We start from the raw sequence: 16,484 nt of genomic DNA, 5'->3' as shown, positions 1-16,484 counted from the left end.
CAGAAAACATTCAAAGTTTAGTTAGGCTCCAAACCCACACAGATTATAATTATAGTGAAACCTGTATGTATAGCAACCTCGAGAGTCAACTGTGTTATCCTCTGATGAAATCTCAGTCTATGAGATTTCTTATTTTTTCCATATAAGTAGGGGTCTACTTAAATCACAGAGAAATCACACATTTTTTGCAGGTTGGTCACAGTATAAATGCCAAATTTGCTACTTATGCTGTAACCAACTCATGAAAAATGTATGATTTCTCCACAGCATTTCTCAAACTGGGGGTCACAAGCCTATTGTAGGGGTGTCACGGTATTGCCATCCTTACTTCTGCACTGCCTTCAGAGCTGGGCAGCCAGAGACCGGCGGCTGCTGGCCACCCAGCTCTGAAGGCAGAGTGGAGAGTGGTGGCTGCTGGCTGGGTGCCCAGCTCTGAAGGCAGCACCATCGCCAGCAGCAGTGCAGAACTAAGAGTAGCATGGTATGGTATTGCCACCCTTATTTCTCGGCTGCTGTTGGCAGTAGCACCCCTACTTGTCAAGTGTTGAGAATAGCCCACTTCCACCTTAATTGAATTGGCTCATTAGCACTGACCCCCCACTTGGTAAGGCAACTCCCATCTTTTAATGTGCTGTGTATTTACAGCTGCCTCTGTATTTTCCACTCCATGCATCTGATGAAGTGGGTTTTTGCCCATGAAAGCTTATGCCCAAATAAATGTGTTAGTCTCTAAAGTGCCACAAGAACGCCTTGTTGTTTTTAGTTTAGTCTTTGTTACTGTTTAGGTTTGAAGATGGGGAATATGGATAAATGGGTCTGATTTTTGTCTTGTTGATCAGTAGGTTAAATTTTGCTTGGTCATCAAGAAGCCCTATCTTCTCACACTTCGTGTCCTTCAGAAATGTGCAGCAATGCCATGAACTAGTTCAGCTCATTTATGTCTCCATAATTTAAAGTTTTTAAACATTTGAATAACTACAAGTCTTTCAACAGAGTTGACATGAGATGCTTTATAATTAATATTGGCTTGAGGCAGCAGAAATCCACACACTCATAAGTTATGTGGAATGTATACTAATTTTTCTGTTCTTCACAAAACTGCATACTTATCTTAGCAAGTACTGCTGCACACAGAGTCCTCAGATACTGAGCACATTAAGAAATCATGTGAACTACAGAACAGTAACTTATAAAAAAGTTTTAAATGTTTTAAACTACTTTGTGTTATCAATTTTTCAGTACAAATTGATAGTTGTTTTCATTTTGTTAAAGATCAGTGAATAAATGTGCAGATTTGCATTTGATAAGAGCAGGGAAGGGCATGAGCTGGTTTTGTTGCCAATTAGCTGATTTTTGAAATATTTTGGTTTTGGGTGTTATATTTTGCATTTATATCAGACCTTCCATCTGAGGGTCCTGAGTACTTTACAAAATTGCCTCAAAGCCCATATGGGATACACTAAGTAGTATAATCTTCACTATACCATGCCTAGAACACTGAGTGAAAGGCATATATCCACAAAAGTAGTTAAGCACCTAAACCTTAGACTTAGGTGCCTAAAGCTAGGGTTTAGGTGACTAAAACCCAGTTTTGCTTCCACTTCAAGCCATAAAGCTCCCACTGTACACTGTAGGTGCCTAAACTCACCTAGTGCCTACATTTTCAGGGTAAAAGTTCCCTAGTTTCAGAAATTTCTGCCTCTGGGCACACTCACTGCTTCCTCCCTCTAGGCATCCAGATGCCTGTCTTCCATCTAAGCCCCAGAGTAATTCATGAACCAGGGAAATAAAGGCATTCAGGGAAAGACAGACTTAAGTCACATGCAGAGCATGATCTGGTAGGTGGCCTCTGAGCACACCTACTGGAGCAGGTCTCATTCAAAATCCAGGAGGAGGACATGGTGGTGGTGGTAACAACCACCTTATAGCTTTTAGCCCAGCGGTTAGAAGTCACCTGGGATGTGGGAGACCCAGCTTCAATTCCACCCAGCCTCTGTCAGAGGAGGAGAAAGGATTTGAACATGGGTCTCTCTATGGTCCAATGCATTTTTAAGTATGTATCCACAGTGGAACTGTCACTGGGCCAGAGAGAGAAAGAATGACAGTAATCCAGTGGTTAGGGCACCAAGATAGGAGACCCAGGCTCCAGCCCGCTACTCCAATCACCCTTTAATTATTTATCCAGAGGGAAACAGCTTCAATCGGAGAGACTGAGGAAGCCTCACATCAGAATGTCCCATAGCACAGTGATTAGAGCACTCTCCTGAGAGGCAGGGGACCCCTGTTCAAATCCTTTCTCCCACTCGGGGGAGGGGAAAAATTGAACCTTGGTCTCCTACATCCCAGCTAACTACAAGCTTGGTCTCCTACATCCCTAAGTCAGCTTTATGGATCACAGCATTGTTCCTGTGATTTTTCTAGGCATGTAAAAGTTAGGTACCATGACGCTCGATGTCGCAACACCTAAGTCCCTTCATGGATGCCACCTTAGGTGACTTACTTAGGGTCACACAGTGAGTCAATGAGCTGGGAACAAAACACAGGTAAACTTACAGTAACTGAGGGTCTAACTCCTAGTCTTTTGTTCTTACAAGTAACTGACTTAGGGAGAGATTGTGGTCTGTCCAGCACACTGGCGCAAGGTACCCCCTTATTTCCTTATACCACCACTTTCTGCACACATGGGGAAGCAGACGCCAAAGAGCTGCTAGATCTCCCGTTTGTAGAGATAGATAGGAGGGTGGGATGGGCAGAATCTCAACTCTACTGCTGCCTTCAAAGTGTCTACCAGGATAGTTACCCTGGTTTGTTGGAGAGCATATACTGGGGCAGGTATAGACCTGTTACAGTTTACTCCCTCCCTGAAACAGCAGGGAGATTGACAGTGAAACTGTGCCTCAGAGTCATAATAAATTTCCCTCTGAGGGTGCTCTAGGAGTAGCAAAACAATTTACTGCTTTCTGGTAAGGTCAGAAACTGACAATCTTAGGTATATTAGCAAACACATTTTTCAATACCTTAATTCTGGAAGGTCTTTGATTTGGAAAATAGATCAGATCTTTCTAAAATCTCTCTATTTTTATAACTCTGGTAGAGATACTTAATCCTTTCGATGAACTAAATATGAATATAATTCATTATTATTTTAAAGGGAAAAATGTCAACTTATACTCTACTATGTATATCAAAACAGGTTTCTTAAAAATATCACATTTAAATTAATTGATTCATATTTTTGTAAAGAAATGAGAAATAATCTTTTAAAAAAACAACTATATCTACCAATTTTGTAATTTTAAAATGTTTTGTAATAGCAAAAGTATTAGGTAGTAATAAAAAAATATTTTAGGTACCAATATTCATATTTTAATAAAATGTCTTATTACCTTATTGTTGTTAAGCCACAAATACCTTAAGGTCTGAAATCGTGACAGATTAGGGACTTCTTTTAGTCCCCTGAGAAGAAAAAAAAAGTTGTCCAACTTCAATATTTCATAATTACTCTGTAAATATAATTTAATCTTCAGTCAAATTATACTATACAAACATTATAAAGCAACAATTTTACAGAGCCTTTAATAGAAAATGACATACAGAATAATATGACTGTGGTAGTGTAGTTATGATCAGTGCTTGGGAGTACAAGCAACCAAAGTAGTAGAAGTAGTAAAGAAAACTCTTTTGTAAAGAAAATAAAATCTTAATTTTCTCGAAATTGAATTCAGTTTCTCTGAAGAAAAAAGTCATTTAAAAAAATTATTACTAAGCAGGAGTCCCAGCTGCTTTGCATTTCAAAGAAATACTGCTTATAACACATGAGGAGAATTCTTACATTTGGGAGGACACCAAACCAATGGGAAAATTATTACTGAAGGTGTGGCCTGGAGCTACCAGACATGGCTCTAAAGAGGAAAAGATGGAAAACTGAAACCCAACAAATGGATGGACATATTTCTGAGCAGACCTGATATTTCTAGTGTTAAACATTACTTCTTTAAATCAAATTCTCATTAAGAATTGGTGTTGTACTCAATATATGTCATGTAATTACCTGGGCTATGTAAACACAGGAGAAGGTTACTCACTCTGTGCAGTAACTGAGGTTCTTCGAGATGTGTCCCCCTATGGGTGCTCCACTTGTAGGTGCAGCAGTGCCCCCTGCACCTGGGATTGGAGATCTTCATCAGCAGCGCCTGTGGGACCGCACATGCGCATATTCCCCATCACACTGTGAGAGGGGCGTATATATATCACTGTGTAGTCCGACCACCCCCCGTTTCTTCCCTGCCGCAGAGCATATGTTTTTGACTGCAAAGCAGAAGGGAGGAGGCTGGGAAGTCGAGCACCAATAGGGACACACATCTCGAAGAACCTCAGTTACTGCACAGGGTGAATAACCTTCTCTTCTTCTTTGAGTGATGTCCCTATAGGTGCACCACTTGTAAGCGACTAGAAAGTAGTGCCCCTAATTGGACGGCTGGGTCTTTGGAGTGACATTTACTGTTGATGATAGGACAGCATGTCCTAGGTCCAGGAGAGTGTCTGCTGCGGCATCATGCGTAATAGCATAGTAATGGGCAAAAGTGTCTGTTGATGTCCATGTAGCCACTTTGCAAATTTCAGCAATGGGGGCATTGTTGAGAAAAGTTATCGAGGTAGATAATGAACAAGTGGAATGTGTTCTGATTGTGGTAGGAGGTTGTTTATTGTGGAGTTTGTAAGATAAATGTATAGACTGTGAGATCCACCTTGAAAGGCGTTGTTTAGGTATGGCTGTGTCTCTGGATCTTTCGATGGTGGAGAGGAATAATCGTGGTGGTTTTCGGAAAGGTTTAGTCCTGTCCAAGTAAAAAGATAATGTTAGTCTCATGTCTAGGGTGTGTAGAGCTGCCTCCTGTTGATTACTGTGAGGCTTCGGGAAGAAACGAGGAAGGTGTATTGGTTGGTTGAGAGGGAAAGACGTTGGAACCTTAGGTAGAAATCTTGGATGTGGGCGTAGTGTAACTTTGTCCTTATAGAACAGTCTGTATCGTGGATATGCCATAAGGGCCATGATTTCGCCAACTCATCGGGCAGAAATGATGGCAACAAGGAAGGCCATTTTCATGGACAGATGCACATAATAACAGGTTTTCATTGATTCAAACAGGGGTCTAGTCAGAGAATGTAGGATGAGGACGAGGTCCCAGGTAAGGGTTGGGTCTCTTATGTGTGGATAAGGATTGTAGAGACCCTTCAGAAAATGTTTCCTAAGTGGATGTGTAAAAACAGAATGACCATCTATGGGGCAGTGAAAAGTAGTGACTGCTGCCAAGTGTACCCGAATGGAGCTGGTGGATAATCCTGATTCTTTAAGGTGTAGCATGTAGTCCAGGATAAGCGTGTGCTACGACTTGGTGGGAGGCGCACCAGCATTGAAATCTAGTCCATTTGTGAACCTAAGTGTGTTTAGTTGTGCCACATCTGCTATTCAAAAGTATCTGTTTGACTGCATCCAAACAGGTTATTTCTGAATCCCAGAACCATGGAGGAGCCAGGCTTTGAGGTGCAGCATCTGTGGATTGGGATGGAGAATGCATCCCATGTCCTGTGACAGGAGCCACAGTGTTAGATGGAGAGAGATTAGTTGGCATACCGTCATGTGGAGTAGGTAAGTTGTGGCCATGTTGGAGCTATTAGTATGACATGAGCTTGATCCTCCTGTATCTTACTAAGTATTTGGAATAGGAGGGACCAGGGAGGGAAGGCATAAAGGAAAGGCATCTCATGTTCTGAGGAACATCTCCAAGAGATCCATGTCCTAGTCCCACTCTGGAACAGAATTGAGGGCAGCAGGTGTTGTGCTATGTGGCAAAAAGATCTATGGTGGGGAATCCTCATCGGTTGAAGATGCACTGAAGTGCTCACATATCCAGTTCCCACTCCTGATCGTGGGAGAACCTCCTGCTCAATACGTTCACGGTGGTGTTCTGGCATCCCGGAAGGTATGCTACTGAAATGATCATGTTGTGTTGGATACACCAGTTCCACAATTTGAGTGTCTCTGACCATAAAGAGTGGAACCTCACTCCACCCTGCCTATTGATGTAACACATGCAGGCGAGATTGTCCATCATGACTCTGATGGTCTGAGTGGAGGGAGGAAATGTCAGCAGGCACTGCAGACTGCTCATAGTTCTAGGAGATTAATGTGTGAGGTGGGTTCGGTTAACTACCATCTGCCCTGCACTGTGTGATCATGGAGATGCACTCCCCAACTGATTTGGGAGGCATCAGTTGTTAGGATCGTGGTCAGTTGTGGTTGGAGGAAAGGAACTCCAACATAGGCATTGTTAGGCTGTCTCCACCAAAGTAGTGAGTCCTTGACTCTCATTGGCATGGATAAAAGTTTGTGGAGGCTGTGTTTGTGGGGGAGATATAGTGTACGCAGCCATGCCTGAAGACATTGCATGTGTAGTCTTGTGTGACTGACCATGAAAGTGGCTGCTGCCATGTGGCCTAGAAGTTGGAGGTACATTCTGGCAGAGATCTGGGGGCAAATTTGTGCATTGGATACCATACACAAGAATCTGTGAGGTAATAGGAAGGTTCTGGCTTGTATGGCATCCAACCGTGTCCCGATTAATTCCAGTTGTTGTATTGCATTAAAGTGGACTTTTCTAGGTTCAAAAGGAAACTCAGCTTTGTGAACAGGTCCATTGTTATGTGAACAGCTCAGAGAATGTGGTTTCAGATGGGGCGTTGAGAAGACAGTCATTCAAGTATGGAAAGATGACAGCTCCTTGTTTTCTTAGGTAGACACTGACTACTACAAGAATCTTGGAGAACACCTGCGGTGCTGTGGACAGTACGAAAGGCAGTACTTTGTACTGGTAGTGGTCATTGCCCACGACAAATCAGAGAAATCGCCTGTGGGCAGTGAGTATTGTAATATGAAAGCATGCATGTTGGAGGTCGAGGGCTGAGAACCAGTGCCCCTGTTCCAGTATTGCAATAATAGTTGAGAGGGTAGCCATCTTGAAGCATGCAGTTTGACTAACTTGTTTAGATTGCGGAGGTCCAGAATGGGTTGCCAGACACCAGATTTCTTCCAGATCAGGAAATAGTGCAAGTAGAAACCCTGTCCCATGTGCTGGGAAGGAACTGGTTCCATGGCTCCCCATTGCAGAAGATGATTTATTTCTCCCTGTAGAATGGAATTGTGAGAGGAGTCCCTGAAAAGGGATGGGGAGAGGACGTGGTGGGGCAGGATAGTTAAGAAGGGGATGGAGTATCCTTCCTGGATTATCTCTATAACCTACTTGTCCAAAGTGATGAGTCTCCAAGATGGGGAAAATTGAGCTAGTCAGTCACCAAACTGGTGGAATGTCAAAGATGGTGGGAATGACTGGAAGAGGGGGAGGCTTCTTGGGGCCTCCACCAGACCTTCAAAATTGTTGTTTCGGTGGGGAGTGCCTGAGAGGTAGCCCCTTGAGGAGTGGGCTGTCTATGTTGGTAGGAGGCCTTTGTCTTCGGCGCTGGGTGTCATAATGCTGTTGAGGATTGTACTTCTGTGATTGGGAGTGTCTCTTTGGTGCTGGCATGTAAATTCTGAGAGAGCAGAGTGTAGCTTGGGAGTCTTTAAGGGAGTGCAGAGAATCGTCCATGCATTCTGAGAATAGCTTCTGGCCCTCAAAAACTAAGTCTTCTACTGTGGTTTATACCTCCACAGGAAAACCTGAGAGGTGGAGCCATGATGCACACCTCATGACCACAGCAGTCACGAAGGATCAGGCAGTGGTGTCTGCATATTCTAAAGAGGCTCGTAGGGTTGTACAGGTTAGGAGGTGTCCTTCCAATATTAGGGACTGGAATTGCTCTTTCTTGGCCTCCAGTAGGTCATAGAATCATAGAAGATTAAGATTGGAAGAGACCTCAGGAGGTCATCTAATCCAACCTCCCATTCAAAGCAGGACCAACACCAACTAAATCATTCCAGCCAGGGCTTTGTCAAGCTGGGCCTGAAAAACCTCTAAGGATAGAGATTCCACCACCTCCTTAGGTAACCCATTCCAGTGCTTCATCACCCTCCTAGTGAAATAGTGTTTCCTAATATCCAACCTACACCTCCCCTACTGCAACTTGAGACCACTTGTTCTGTCATCTGCCACCACTGAGAACAGCCCAGTTCCATCCCCTTTGGGTAGTTGAAGGCTGCTAAACAAGGCCAGTTCCCTCAGCATCTCCTCGTAAGTCATGTACCCCAGCCCCCTGATCATTTTTGTTGCCCTCCACTGGACTCTCTCCAATTTGTCCACATCCTTTCTGTAGTGGGGGGCCCAAAACTGGATGCAATACTCCAGATGTGGTCTCAACAGTGCCAAATAGAGGGGAACAATCACTTCCCTTGATCTGTTGGCAATGCTCCTACTAATGCAGTCCAATATGCCGTTAGCCTTCTTGGCAACAAGGGCACACTGCTGACTCATATCCAGCTTCTCATCCACTGTAATCCCAGGTCCTTTTCTGGAGAACTGCTGCTTAGCCAGTCGGTCCCCAGCCTGTAGCGCTACATGGGATTCTTCCGTCCTAAGTGCAGGACTCTGCACTTGTCCTTGTTGAACCTCATCAGATTTCTTTTGGCCCAATCTTCCAATTTGTCTAGGTCACTCTGGACCTTAGCCCAACCCTCCAGCGTATCTACCTCTCCCCCGAGATTAGTGTTATCCGCGAACTTGCTGAGGGTGCAATCTATCCCATCATCCAGATCATTAATAAAGATGTTGAACAAAACCGGTCCCAGGACCGACCCCTGGAGCACTCTGTTTGATACCGGCTGCCAACTAGACATCGAGCCATTGATCACTACCCATTGAGCCCGACAATCTAGCCAGTTTTCTATCCACCTTATAGTCCATTCATCCAATCCATACTTTTTTAACTTGCTGGCAAGAATACTGTGGGAGACCGTATCAAAGGCTTTGCTAAAGTCAAGATATATCACGTCCACTGCTTTCCCCATATCCACAGAGCAAGCTATCTCATCATAGAAAGCAATCAGGTTAGTCAGGCAAGTCCTTGCTCTTGGTGAATCCATGTTGACTGTTCCAGATCACCTTCCTCTCCTCCAGGTGCTTTAAAATGGTTTCCTTGAGGACCTGCTCCATGATTTTTCCAGGGACCGAGGTGAGGCTGACTGGTCTGTAGTTCCCTGGGTTCTCCTTCTTCCTTTTTTTAAAGATGGACATCCGAGACCTCCCTCAATCGCCACGAGTTTTCAAAGATAATGGCCAATGGCTCTGCAATCACATCGGCTGATTTCCTCGGCACCCTTGGATGCATTAGATCTGGACCATGGCAGAGTTCCTCCAATTTGGAGTAGTTTATGTAATTATACTTAGCCATGAGAGCTTCGTAGTTTGAAATTCTAAATTGGAGCATGGCTGATGAATACGCTTTGTGTCCAAATAAGTCTGAGTGTTTCCACCTCTGTCTGGATAGCTAGAATGGGATTGGCATTGACGGCCTTTCTCTTACACTGCATAGTCCACCTAAGAATTTGGGATGGGGCACGAGAATAGAAATCGCACATCCTTCACCGGAACATATTTTTTTTAGGTCAGAGGGATGGACACTGCCAGAGCACCTTCGTGGGGTCAAGAAGAACCTCATTGATCGGTAGTGTGTTCTTGGACGAAGAAGATGTGTGGAGGATATCAAGCAGTTTATGCTGCTGGTCCTTAACTTCCTCCAAAGGAATCTGCAGGGAGTCTGCAAACCTGCGGAATAAGTCTTGAAAATGTCTCATCGGCAGATATAGGGGGTGAAGGAGGAAAATGTAATGTTGGTGAAGCCTCCTCCTCCTGTTCCTCTTCCTGATCTTCCTCTTCACTTGGTATCCACAGGGGTTCAACCAGCGGAGGGCGAGACACTGATGGAGAAGGGAGATGTGTAGGTCTCCAGCTTTGCTCCCTGGGAGGGGGTCCTGAACTGTGCTTTGTACATGGCCCAAGGGTCCCAATATGGCCAATGTGGAGGGAGTGTAACATGTGGCTGCATCTCAAGTGGTTCATGCCAAGATTGTGGACCACATGTAGACTGAGGATGAGCAGGTCTGATTTGCCTAGTACGATTCGGTGTCAAAGAAAGGGTGTATTCTCCCAAAGTGTCTGTAGATAGCGCCAGAGACTTGGTTGGTGCAGATGACTTGACCGGTTCTGATGACGTGACCAATGCCAATGATTTCGATAGAGCTGAGGGCTTACTCGGTGCTAATGGCTTCGTCAGTGTCAGAAAAGGCACAGGTGCTAGCAGTTTATACCTGCCATAGCTCCTGAAGTTGGCCTGTCTTGTTCCCCAGAGCTGGGAAACAGAGCCAAGGGCTGTAGGTCTGCCCAGTTAGGGTGTTTAGACTATTTCTTCATACTGATACCAGAGGTACTTGAACAGGCCCTGGAGCTGTGCCCTGTCAGATGAGGTTGAGACAACAGACCTTGCCAGGGATGGTGTTCTAGAGGGTGTGCCTCAAAGTGTGAGGAGGGAGCCCATTTCTTTTCATCCAAGCAAGAAAGAGATGACTTTCTCCTCAAGGGATGTGGGGAGTAAGGATTAGAGATGACCTCACAGAGCATGTAGGCCTTTCCGGGAAAGAGTCTGGGCCCAGGTCCAATGCCAGTTGCAGCAATTTCTCCATGAGGAGAAGTTTTAATCTAATGTCCCGGTCTTTTCTGGCTCTAGGTTTCAGGGCAAGGCAGTGAATACACTGTGGGTGGTCACCTGTTACCGGCAAGGTGGAGCCACAAGAAACACACCTCTTAAACCCAGGGGATCTGGGCATAAGGATGGAGGAAAAAGGCTTCCTGGTCAGGAAGGGCGGAAACAAGGGAAAACGGAAACCTAAGCTATGAAATAACTGTAACGGTAAAGTTAAAACAAACAAAAAATGTTTATAGATAGAAGGAAGAAAGGTGAAGAAGAAAATACTAACTACACTACACTAACAGGTAAGGGACTATCTAGTGAGGTAATAGGAGAAGCAGGCTCTGCAGTGGATTCCGTCCCAGACCAAAGTGGGTAGAGAAGGAACTGGGGGTGGTTGGACCACACAGTGATATATCTGCATCCTGCTCACAGCACGAGAAGGGGGAGGGGCACATATGCAGTCCAACGGGCACGGCTGATGAAGATCTCAGATCAGAGGCACAGGGGGCACTTCCGCACCTACAAATAGAGCACCCACAAGGACATCATTCGAAGAAGAAGCTATGATTACTGTCTCTCCTGCATTCACTCCTATTTTTTAATTACACTCACTTGATGTGTCTTGTTTTAAATTAGACTGTCAGCTCCTTGGGGCAGGGACTGTCTCTTTTCTATTTATATAGCAACTAGCACAATGGGGCCTTAGGTCACTAGGGTAATATAAACCACAATAAACTTCCCTCACCAGAAAACCCAAGTTGAACTGGCCAATAATTCTTGTAATACTTGCTTCTCCCTCATCCTTCGCTGCCATAAAGGATTTTTATTTCCTCTATGATATTTATCTTAAAATTGATTTTGTAAATGGATTTGATCAAGTTGCAGAATCAGGACCTGTGTTTGGTAAGGAAGCAATAGGATCAGAAATGATTAACATCATATCATCAGCCTAAAGTGCCAATTGATTTGTTTCCGAAGAAGTGGGCTGTAGTCCACGAAAGCTTATGCTCTAATAAATTTGTTAGTCTCTAAGGTGCCACAAGTACTCCTGTTCTTTCTGTAAAACTTAGTATCTGATTTTTCTCTAATCTTCCATGCAAATTGCTCTATATCCAGGAAAAAAAGAAGAGGAAAGATGAGACTAGGCACCTCTGCTTAGTCCAGCTTTTAAAAATAATCTGCTTGAAGCATACCCCACCAACTAAGGGTACATCTATACTACGAGCTGGTGTGATTCCCAGCTCAATCCCTGCTCAAGGAGACATACCTGCACTAGCTCTAATCAAGCTAGTGCACTAAAAGTAGGAGTGTAGTCACGATGATGCAAGAGGTTAGCTACTCTGAGTATGTATCTGTCCAAGACCATAAGTATGTACTTGGGGCAGCTAGCTGCTCACACCATCAGAACTAGCAGGTATGTCTCCTTGATCTGGGAATTACACCCCCGCTCACAGCATAGACATACCTTTAATTTGGGTTTATGCTCTTATGCTTCCATTTTTTGAAGTCTAGATAGTCCAATACAGACTGATAGTCCTTTGTTAATTTGGTAAATTGGCCTTCCTTAAAATAATCCATAGACATGATCCTGAAAACACTTACTCACATGCTTTAAAGTGAGTAATCAGTAAATAGATTATTCAAAGTAGTTAAATAAAGCATGTAAGTGTTTATTGGATCAGGATCTTCATATTTACACTACTCTTTTACAGGGCTATTATATTATTCTTTTATATAGTTTTACTGATCAAATCCTGCATTATTTCACAGTCCATCAAGCTGAAGTTTCTCTTTACTGTCTCTTAGCAGAGGAATTGTCTTTGCACTTCCTGCACTACTCTTAATTTTATAAACTACATTTTAATTCACTTTCTTCCCTCCCTAATAATATGCTCATTTTAACTATCTCGACTCTTGCTCTGTTCTTTCTGGTACTAAGGCATTTAAATGGCCCCAAGTAGAGATTAATTCCTTTCGCATTTTAAAAGAGCCTGTCCCTTTACATATGCCTTCCAGCCTTTGCATGTCTTTTACAAACTCATCCTTTTTGGCCTCCAGCATTTCTTTCCAGCTTTCAGTGTTCAAAGGTACATTTTTTCATGTCCCCTTAATAGCACTGGTTTTAAAATATGATTTTCATCTCTAGTTTGACAGATTTTAATAATTAATTTTTCATCTTTGTTTAGCAAGCAGAACATTGTGTCAAGTCAAAAATCCGGGGATATCATCTGATACTGACACTGGCTGAGGTTCAAGGATTGCATACATTGGAATGGGAAAAACGATCCCTTGCTGAGCATACTGATTATTTCCATATCTGCCATCTGATCTGTTCTTTTTATTCCTGAGCAAAAACTGTTGCAAGAGCACTACGGTTACACATTTATCACTCCAAAATCAGGAAACACAACTGGTAAGGTTACATGCAGACTTAACTATGCCCCCTTATGTGTATGCATAATAATTTTTAATTACATGATAACCTTCTATTAGTCAAATAATACAAAATAATATCACATATCTTTTTCTACAATCATAGATGCTTCTAATTTTTTTCCATAATTTTATACTTAAACTAATTTTATTTTCCTAATGGTTTATATCTTTATTGATTTATACTTTCTATATGTTAAGTTCTCGCTAACATATATTTTAATCATTTTTCAGCACCAAAGTACAATACATTTTATTTTCAAACAGTAGCACAGCCTTTTAAATGCAATTCAGGGAATGAGTCTTTTAGGTGCAATTCAGGCGATAAGGCAGATTTTTAGAAGTATTTAGGCACCCAAGTTACAGATAAGCACTGAGCAGGATTTTCAAAAGCACCTAGACCAAGATCCTCAAAGGTATTTAGGCTCCTGACTTCCATTGAAATAAATGAGAGTTAGGGGCCTAAATACCTTTGAGGATCTGGGCCTAAGTCTGGTCCCTCATGCCTAACTCCCATTGAAATCAATCTGGGCAAACAATGTAAATCCCAGTAGGTACATATTCATACCTTTAGACACTTAAACACCTTTTAAAAACTGGCCCTATTAGCATTATTATGCTAATGTAGCTGTGTAAACATGATATGCACAGTGTAAGTATTCTTAGATGCAATTGTGAGATTGTAGCCAGGAGTACAACAATTTCTGGATGAGTCCTTAATTGGGAATTCAAAGTGAGCCTCTAAACAACTTTCAAGTGTCCCCTTTTCTGCACCCTATACCTTATGGCACCCTATCAAAATGTTCATCTTAACATGTCACCTAATAATCTGTCATTCTTCTCTCCATCAGGTTCCTGGTGTTTTTGACCCCTCCCAACTGCTATGGTCTCTCTCCTTTACCTTCCCATTTCCCCAAAATCTCTGGCTACTTGCTACAATTGACAGTAGGCGGTAAAAGAAGCCACTATAGCTATCCTACCACTTCTCTAGATAGCAGTGAATTGCTCTCATGCCTGGGAACTCCAGGGCCATTGAAGGAAGTGAGGGATGGACAACATAAAGACAAATATGCAGGTTCTTAGCCAACAATGCTCCTGTACTTTCAACTTCTGCTTGCCTTCTTGCTGCTTCTCTCACCCAACTTTACAAGCTAGTCAGACAAGTGAAGAGCAGCCCATGGAGCCTGTCTTCTCTCCTTCTTGAGCTGGATCTACATCGACAGCTGAGGAAGTTAACTACTTAGCTGTGAATTTAGTTGGCCTATATATGTCAGCAAAATTTCACTATTTCTCTCTATTTTTATACCTGGTCCACCATCTGTTGTGTAAGTATGATTTACTGTGTGCTTCATATATAAATAACTTTCACAAAATATCTGACATACACAGCACTACAAAAAACTAACGTACACGGTGTCATCTGGATCTATTTAATACAAAACCCCTCTGTATCAGTAATATAAATTGTACTTACTGTCCAGCAAGGTACAACACTGAGACATCCACATCCCTCTTAAAGCCACATATCTTTAGCTGATTTTCTATTGCCTGATAACAAAATTAATTTGTCAGACTTCATCCCTGCAAGTAAAGATCTTGCAAGCAATAACAATAAGGTCTAAAGTAAAGAGAGGTGAAACTAGAAGCTTCTGTTTTAAATTGATAAGAAGAAGACACCTACATTTATGGTACTCTTACTCCAGTTTTTCTTATCCTTGTCATATTCAATTCTTTAAATAGATACATTGCTACATATCTGGGGAGAAACCACTGCACAAGAAGTGCATTCTCAAGGGCAGGATTGAGATAAAATAAAACCAGCACACTAATTCTTGCTAATGACCAGCAGACCCTTGTAGATGATCAAATCTTGAAGATTAATAAAGTGCAGAACCTGCAAACACATATACAGCTTAACTGTACACAATGAGCATTAATGCACATAGATACATTGTGCAGGATTGGAACCTAAGTGATTAAACAGGATTTAAAAAAACACAACTACTCAATCACAAAATGTAACTTGTCCATTTATTTTGACAAATGTAATTTTAATTGTGATTTTTCATGGTATACCATACCAGTAAATTACCATGGTATATTTTATAAAAGCAATGAAGTCTTAGCAATATGAAGCATCATTATGGGTCTTGGCTATTAAGACTCTGCTGAAACATAGCAGAGAACATGAGATTTTCTGCCAGAATTAGTAGGTTTACTATGGGAGAATTAGCAAGGCTTTTACTATATACTGCAATGTACGCAATGTGTCTGAGACTAGTTTGGTGCAAAACCTCTAAAAAATCTATTTATAGTAAATTATATCTGAGATTAGTGTGGTCCAAAACATCTAAAAAGTTAAAATCTATCTATAGTATACAGTAAACACAGATGTTGACTTTACTTTAGAAATACAAAATTTATTGGGAATATTGATATATGGCAATATGAGTATGTTCCAAGCTTGCTTCTCTGAGGATGGAAGATTTTGCAGTTTGTAGCTGGCTAGAAATTTTAATGAAAAATGGAAAATGTATTGCACAAAAAATGTTTTCTGACCAGTGGTAATAATGATCAGATGTTTTTAAAATGCAAATCAGGACAACTGCACAGCACAACTGTTTGTAAGAGAAACATGCACAGCACGGTTTTGACATCTGGGAGAAGATTAAAGAAAGTTTATTTCTTTTCCTTAAATCCAAATATTTCAGCCTCCTTCTACATTCCTCCTTATCTTTCAGGCATGTAATCCTCCCTGCTGCCTCCCCTTTCCCAACCAGCCCTCCCTGTGTTCCACAAGAACCCGATGAATCTAGATCCTAGTCCTACTGCTGCTACAACTTCCTGCCCATTCTCCTGAGGCGGGTTCCAGCTGTGCTTGCACAGGACCCAGATCTGCAGCTTCTCCATACCAGATATTTCCTCATGGAATCTCCCTCACTACCAAAAAGTGGTTTATAGGATAACTCATACTGAGCATCCATATCTAGCACAATTTTACAAGGAAGAGGCAAACAGAGGAAATAGAGCATACAGGGATGGGTAGGGCATTTAGCTGATCATCCAGCTGCCTGGCTAATACTAGTGGGATTGAAGCTGGGACTTTAAAATTGGGATAATCCATGACATCTCATTATACTAGTTGTGTCAGTTTCTCTCTAACCCCTTGAGGATGAGATGGAGAGGTGACATGTTGTTGTTTATTGTACAGGTTTTTCTTGTAAGGATGTGATGGAGGGGAAGTTGCTGCATGTATCTAAGACTCTTTCCCTTTAGAGATAAAATGGCATAAGGGAAGAGTAGGCAGTCTCATTCAGCTGGGATGGCAGGGTTTGGAGATTTTCTGTATGTTTTTCTCTCACCACAATAGG

The 16,484-nt window shown here is 42.4% G+C and overlaps 1 protein-coding gene across 1 annotated transcript in view; it reads right to left on the bottom strand.

Annotated features, from left to right (window-relative positions):
- The window catches only part of LRRC72 (leucine rich repeat containing 72), a 42,572-nt gene that overhangs the window by 25,088 nt on the left and 1,000 nt on the right, over positions 1 to 16,484 (bottom strand). Inside the window, exons 2-3 of the mRNA XM_034759362.1 lie at positions 14,588 to 14,661; positions 3,387 to 3,456 (exon numbers count right to left, since the gene is read on the bottom strand). Coding sequence (XP_034615253.1) covers positions 3,387 to 3,456; positions 14,588 to 14,661 — 144 coding nt within the window. The remainder of the gene's footprint in view (positions 1 to 3,386; positions 3,457 to 14,587; positions 14,662 to 16,484) is intronic.

Source organism: Trachemys scripta, chromosome 2 (assembly GCF_013100865.1).
Source record: "Trachemys scripta elegans isolate TJP31775 chromosome 2, CAS_Tse_1.0, whole genome shotgun sequence".
Taxonomy (NCBI): Eukaryota; Metazoa; Chordata; order Testudines; family Emydidae; genus Trachemys; species Trachemys scripta.
Note: the sequence above shows the minus strand (reverse complement) of the source record. Positions and strands in the feature narration are given on the sequence as shown.